This window comes from Phaethon lepturus, unplaced genomic scaffold, assembly GCF_000687285.1.
Source record: "Phaethon lepturus isolate BGI_N335 unplaced genomic scaffold, ASM68728v1 scaffold30169, whole genome shotgun sequence".
NCBI lineage: Eukaryota > Metazoa > Chordata > Aves > Phaethontiformes > Phaethontidae > Phaethon > Phaethon lepturus.
Window position 1 is genome coordinate 9,858 of NW_010563253.1, and position 7,396 is coordinate 17,253.

The following is a 7,396-nucleotide window of genomic DNA, read 5'->3' on the forward strand; positions in this document are numbered from 1 at the left end:
AATAACTTTTCTGCGGTTTGCCAATACCCTCTGGGGGCTGTTGAGACAATTTACCATCAAGTTTGGGTTTTGATTGCTTCACTTTGTTGCTCTGTTGCTGAAACCAAAGTGGAGAATTTCCCCCCTCACCCCACTCCACCTTCCCATCCTGCTCAGCCTGAGTTAAATTTTTGGAGGATGTGAGGGTGCAGCAGCAGCAGGAGGCACAGGCTCTGCAAGCCAGGGTGCAGAAGCACCTACAGAGCAGGAGCACTGAGGTACACCTGGGGTTTCACATTTGACGTCCATTCAAGTGTACCAGAGTTGGATAGCCTATATTCTCTGTGCCTTACATCAATAAAGATAGGAGAATAATAAGTTTTCTGTTTTTCTTTTTCTCTCTGCAGGCAAGAGCTCTGTCATCATGTCAGTCAGTGTCCACGAGAACCGTAAATCCCGGACTAGCACCGGCTCCATGAACATCTTGCTTTTTCACAAAGCTTCCCACCCAGACTGCGTCTTGTCACATCTGAACACGCTGCGGAAGCACTGCATGTTCACCGATGTCACCCTTTGGGCAGGAAACAGGTCGTTCCCATGTCATCGGGCAGTGCTGGCTGCCTCCAGCAGATACTTCGAAGCCATGTTTAGTAATGGCCTCCGGGAGAGCCTGGATGATGAGGTGAACTTCCACGACAGCCTCCACCCAGAGGTGCTAGAGCTATTGTTGGACTTTGCTTACTCCTCTCGGATCATCATCAATGAGGAGAATGCAGAGTCCCTCCTGGAGGCTGGAGACATGCTGCAGTTCCATGACGTCCGAGACGCAGCGGCTGAGTTCCTGGAGAAGAACCTCTACCCTTCCAACTGCCTGGGCATGATGCTGCTCTCGGACGCTCATCAGTGCCGGCGGCTCTATGAGCTCTCTTGGAGGATGTGCCTGGTCAACTTTGAGACTGTTCACAAGAGTGAGGACTTCAACAACCTTTCCAAGGACACGCTGCTGGACCTCATCTCCAGTGATGAGCTGGAAATTGAGGATGAGGAAAAGGTCTTTAAGGCTGTCATCCAGTGGGTGAAATACGATCTGGATGAGCGGAAGGCTTATCTTCCAGAACTTCTGAGGAACGTTCGTCTGGCCTTGCTTCCTTCTGAATGCCTCAAGGAAGCCTTGGCTTGTGAGGACTTGATCATGGTGGATGAAAGGAACAAGCTTGTCTTGGATGAAGCTATTCAGTGCAAGAAGAAGATCCTCCAAAATGATGGGGTGGTCACCAGTCCCTGTGCCAGGCCTCGCAAAGCTGGGCACACCTTGCTGATCCTGGGAGGACAGACCTTCATGTGTGATAAGATCTACCAAGTGGATCACAAAGCAAAGGAAATTATCCCCAAAGCAGACCTGCCAAGTCCACGGAAGGAGTTTAGTGCCTGTGCCATTGGCTGCAAAGTATATGTCACTGGAGGCAGGGGCTCGGAGAACGGGGTCTCAAAAGATGTATGGGTGTATGACACGGTTCATGAGGAATGGTCAAAAGCTGCCCCAATGTTAATAGCTCGGTTTGGGCATGGCTCGGCTGAATTGGAAAACTGCCTGTATGTGGTTGGTGGACACACCGCAGTAGCTGGAGTCTTTCCTGCATCTCCTTCTGTTTCCTTGAAGCAAGTAGAGAAGTATGATCCCATATCCAACAAATGGACAATGGTGGCTCCCTTGAGAGATGGAGTGAGCAACGCTGCGGTGGTGAGCGCCAGACTCAAGCTTTTTGTCTTTGGTGGAACCAGCATTCACAGAGACATGGTGTCCAAAGTTCAGTGCTATGATCCAGCTGAGAATCGATGGATGATCAAAGCTGAATGCCCACAGCCCTGGCGCTACACAGCAGCCGCTGTGCTGGGCAGCCAGATTTTCATCATGGGAGGAGACACCGAGTTCACAGCAGCATCTGCCTACCGCTTTGACTGCGAAACGGACCAGTGGACACGCATTGGGGACATGACAGCCAAGCGCATGTCATGCCACGCTTTGGCTTCGGGGAATAAACTCTACGTGGTGGGGGGTTACTTTGGGACTCAGAGGTGCAAAACGCTGGACTGCTACGACCCTACGTCAGACACGTGGAACTGTATCACAACGGTGCCTTACTCGCTCATCCCCACAGCTTTTGTCAGCACCTGGAAGCACCTGCCATCATGATGAGGGTGAGGGCTCGAGGGCTTGTATCCAGGAGGTCAATAAGGTAAGGGTCTCTTCCTCTTAAACCGAAACTTGCTTTCTCACCTCAATTGTGTCTCCATGCACCGTGCCAAAGCCATGGGTTCCAGGTTGCTCACGTTTTAGGAGAAGGGCGCATTTAAAGGCGGGATGCAGCACCAGAGAAGAGTAATCGGCTCTGCCATGTTGTAAATCTAGCTAGTGCCAAGGTTTCTCGTTTCCAGATGGTTCATTTAGTATCTTAAGAGATACATGTACATAGATGGTTGCAAGCAGGCCACAGCCCCTCTCCCTCTGCTCCGAGCTAGCTGGATGGGCCAGCATCACCCTTCTGTGTGTGGGTAGATATGGGAGGGCAGATGCATCCATGCCTGCTCTCATGGCTACCACCATGGAATACATCCTGTCCCCGTGCAGTTGAGGGGGTTTACGATTTCTAAAAGTTAGATGTGAGTCCTGGGAGATACCAGAGCCACAAGTGCTTTGGAAAAAGTCTCAGTAGTTCAGTATTTTTGCTGGGTATTGGAGTGATTTATTCAGAGTTGATGAATATGTAGGCAAGTGACCGTTGGGATGCCAGCAAATCCTGGATCTCTTTTTATGTTCTGTATTTACATTTCAGTGGGTAGCAGACGCAGAAGCTTAGAAGCCATGGTGTATTTGATGGTCCTGGTGTTTATTTAACATCCAGACTGTTGCTTGTTAAATCAGAACTTCTGAGACTTCTGTGTGAGACCTGAGTGGGAGGGAGGGGGTTTTGTAATCAGAAGAAGAATGTGTTTATCGGTGTTTTGTGGTGTGTGAGAATAAGAAAGTTGGTGGAAACTCATGATGTCCTGTGTCATCGTGGTGCTCCAGCTCTCACTTGCTCAGGGAAAGTGCTATTGCAATGCCACTGGGACACAGCAGTTGGTTCCTCCTCTCTCCTCCCCAGTGGCATGTCCAGTTGCCATTCTGGTTACCAGTTTCACTCCACTGAGCTTTGCATGTCTTCACGAATCTGTGCTGAGATGCAGCTGGCCCGGCAAAGGCCAAAACCTCTTCTCACCTTGCCTTGCAAAAGCTAGATATTGATTTGGGCAACAACTGCACAGCAGCATCTTCCCAGGAAGTCCATAACACCTCTGCTAGCTCAGTCTGCAGTTTCACAGCGCCGGCAACACACATCACCCTGCTTTGGTGGTTGGCCTCCCAACTAGCTGAAGGAGCTGGGAAACCCTCACGTACGGGGGCGGGATTGACAAGCTTCACTTAGAGTTTTATTTGGAAGGTGGGGACTGTGGGGAGGGAAATTATTCCATAGACTCATCAAAATCCACTTCACTTAATACAGGGAAGAAGGAATGTTGCCCAAACCCTCTAACACCCTCTCACTTCCCTGCTTCGCACTTGGTGTGGTTGGTGTGCCTGGGAATCACCCAGTGGGTGAAATTACTGGCATCTCCCACTGATCCATCTCTTTTGATGCCAGCTGGGAACTGACAAGGAGCTCCTGGCACCTCTGCCAGACATCTGCCCAACGTGACCACCTGCTTTTCTCAGGCGGAAAAAAAGCACCCAGAGCACTATGCCGGCCTTTGATTTGCCAAACACCTGGTTTTAACATGGGTGGGACCACAGCGAGGGCAGGGCAAGAGTGGAAAGGGTTAAAATGAGATCTCTGAGACCTTTCGCGGCACTGGAAGATAATGGCCTTTCCCAATTCTCCTCCTCAGGCGTTGCCTAGCATCTGTCACAGTGGCTCAGTAATCTAATTAACTGCCACTCAGCTATTAAATATTGCAGCAAAGAGTGTGAAGACTCCATCATTTTCAACTCAGGTCAATGAGGCCTCCCTTTAAGAGCCATCCTAGAGCTGAAAATTAATTTTCTCTGGTAGCAGACGCATCTGAATATTAAAACTCAGCACCAGCTGCACTGCTGGCAATAAGAATAGAGAATATTTTGAGGAGGGAGGTGATTCTTAAGCCACTGAATAAAAAGCAGTCTCCAAAGTCACAGAGAAGTTATTTTCCTCTCCTACCTTTTTTCCTCCCTACTGCATTTGGGTTGTTCAGACCTAATAAACAGCTTTGCAGGGGTTGTATAGATATTTTTTTCCTCCTGTAATCTGGAGCCTGGCACAAGCACAAGAAAACTAGGAACTGTTATGTGCCAACCTGCAAATAAAACTGGTGAAAAGTCACTGTGTGAGGGTTTTATGTGCTTTTTTGGCTTCGCTTCCACTCTTCGGTTAAAACAAGTATTTAAAATATACATGAGTTCTTGCCAGACAGAATGTCTCTTCACTTCATTTTTCTAGGCATTTTTTTGGGGGTTTTTTTTTGGTTTTTTTTTTCTTTTTAATTGAAGTTACTGTTATGGCCTCAGCCACTGTGACAGCTCCTTGAATAAAGCACCAAGACTGGTGAGTGAAGGCCAGACCTGAATGCGTTGCACATGCCCCACCAGCCATGTCCCACGTGCTTGCCTTGGCTGTCCTGGCTACACCTGTGCCAAAACTGGGCTGAGGAACTGAGGTGTAATGGGCTACAGGATGCTACAACTACGCTGTTGTCCTACAGCAGGTCTGGCCAAGGGGTCTTCTGGCCTGCAGCCAGTCTCTGCTGCAACATCTGTTTTGATCCCTATGGGATCCTTCTTCAAGAAGGAGCACCCAAAGTGCTGGTGTGCTTTGGGAATGCTAATCCTAGGGGAACCCTGCAGCTGGAGAAGGCTCAGGAGGGACCATCCAAGGTGCTGTCAGAGCAGAGCAAGCTGGGTGGGTGGGGAAAAGCCTGGGCAATCGCAGCAGGAAACAGTACTTTGAACTTGTGGAAAAAACAACCTTCTTTCTTACCTATAAACTGATGAGGCTGCACTCATGCCAGCCCTGAAACCCAAATAATACCTCCCTGAAAAATACTGATCATAAAGCACCAAGCCTGCTTTTAATTTAAAGCATAAAACTGATCAGCTGGAACTGTTTCCTGAAGGGCATGGCCTTCACCCTTCCCAGCTGGAGCTAGGGCACCTTTCGGCAGAGGTCCCGGTGCCCCTGCCAAGGATGCCATGTGACATTAATTTAGTGCTTATTGCCAGCAGTTGATTCCTGGGATCAAGCATGATTAGCAGTACGAAACGGGAAAGCCCGGTCTCCTCCCACCCGTGACTGTGGAGCCAGGAGGAGGTGGGCTGTTACAAAAGGGAAATGAAATACTGAAATACTAAAGGCTCTCTGTGTTCATAAACGCAAACAAAGCCCAGTCAGGGGACGATGCTGGGTGGTCTCTTGCAGCCCTGTGCAGTGACAGTTGGGGGGGACAACTCTACACCCTCCCCAGCAGTGACTTCAGGCAGTACCAGGAACAAGTTCTCCAAGCTGCCCATCTCCAAATTAAAAGTGGCTTCTCCAAATTATCTGCCCTGTGTGATGCTCTCGTTTTCAGGGACAGAGATGGGCTTGGGCCAGAGAGAGGAGCCTTTAGCTGGGGGCTGGGACGGTCACTGGGACGAGGGAGCTGCAGGTTGCATGGTCCAGCCATGGAAGATGAGATGAAGAGGGGAGTCACTGCATCCCTCCGTGCTGGCTGCTGAGCTGCAAACACTCCCCTGGGGTGGAGATGTCAGAGCTCCCATCTCAAAACAAATGGGGATGAGCCAAATCCCGTAGCAGCTAGGAGCTAGGGGTTCCCCTCCCCGTGCCTTTCAGCTCCTGCAGGACCTTCCTCATGGTCTGGGCGGTACGGAGCAGAGGCTGGTGGCCAGGCACTGCTCAGGCACTTATTCCTAGGGCTCGTCCGAAAGCTCAGAGCCCATTTTGTGGCTCCCACTGGAGCCGTCTGGTGGGTTTGGCTCCCGCGAAGGCTGCAGGGCGGCAGCAGCAGCTGGACTCTGCCACTGAGTGGGCACTGAGCAGTCAAAGCTGCAGGTTTTGAGGCAGCTTTGGCACCTAAAAGCTGATCTTTGGCCCCGAAGCTCCTGCGAGGATTTAGGCAGCGTGCCAGGTGCAGAGCTGTATTCTGATACCATGGTCACACTAAACGTCAGATCTGTTCAGTGACTTTTCCTGATTATTTAATTACAGCTTAGATAACGACCCTTTTGCCAAGACGGTTTTACTGCTGCCTGGCTTGGTTTCCCTTCCACGTGGAGCAGCACTTGGTCAGCTTTTACCTTGCAAGAAGCTGTAGGGTTTTGTTGCCATGCATTGCTACCAGCTCCTTCCACAGAGCCCTGCTTGCATCCGGACATCTTCCTGTGCAAAAGCCCCAGGTGCCTGCAAACAGCAGCCTGAAAAAAACCTCAGGATAATCTCCGGGCTCCAAACGCTGCAGCTCAGCTGCATGCTGCTGGGTTGGTTGCTTGCAACCTGTTTCAACCTCACTGGTATTGCTGGAACAAAGTCATGGCTGGTTTCTCTCGGTGGCTCCTAGGGAAATCCATTTGCATGCGTTGTATAACAGCAAGGCTGGATAAACAGGGACTGCAGTTTTTGCCTCTGCTGCGCTTTCCAAGCAGCTGGTTGTCTCCAAAGCCAGTTTATCAGGCAGCGTCGGAAGGGAGTGGCTGGCCTGGGGAGGAACATCGATGAAAATCAGGCTTTTCCTAACCCTGGGCAGATGGAAACATGTGCAGTCTGAGCTTGGCCCCAGACTGGATTAATCAACTCCTTGGAAATGTCAGTCATATGGATGGTTTTGGAGGAACTGGTGGAAAAAGAGAAAAAGGGTCTTTTTGTTTTGTCTGTTACAGTTCTTGGGCCCTCCTCCCTGCCACACACACACACAAAAAAAAAGCGCTAAGCGCTCCGTTTCCCTCAACTTTTCATTCCTTTGTCATGTCCATGGAGGTTTCCTGGTGAGTCCTGCCTGGCTCCTCGGTGCTCTGAGCCCTCCCGAGCTGAACGCCCACTCTGTCCCCTCTCTTGTGAAAGCAAAGCACACCCCAAACCCCAGATAAACCAACTGCTTTCCACTTCCACACACCCCTGCGGTCTGGGCAGGGGGTTACCCCAATAGCTGCCACTGTGCAGCTCCCCCCTGGTGCTCCCCTGCGCGGGCTGAGCCGAGCATCGCGGCCGTTAATGAGCTTTCTCCTTCCCTCCCCAGGTGCCAGTGTCACATCCACGTCCCCTGTCTCGCTGCTGGAGCCAGCACAGCGACCGAGTCCCCTCCCGTCCTCCGGCGCAGGACTCCGAGGAGCCTTTCGCATCCCTTCCCGGCA

The 7,396-nt window shown here is 50.9% G+C and overlaps 1 protein-coding gene across 1 annotated transcript; it reads left to right on the plus strand.

Moving 5' to 3' along the window:
* Nucleotides 1-403: 403 nt before the first annotated feature.
* On the plus strand, nt 404-7,345 carry KLHL25 (kelch-like family member 25). Its single transcript, XM_010294526.1, has 2 exons — nt 404-2,216; nt 7,282-7,345. Exon 1 carries the CDS (start codon nt 404-406, stop codon nt 2,171-2,173), a length of 1,770 nt encoding a protein of 589 aa, XP_010292828.1. The 3' UTR covers nt 2,174-2,216; nt 7,282-7,345.
* The last annotated feature ends 51 nt before the right edge of the window (nt 7,346-7,396 follow it).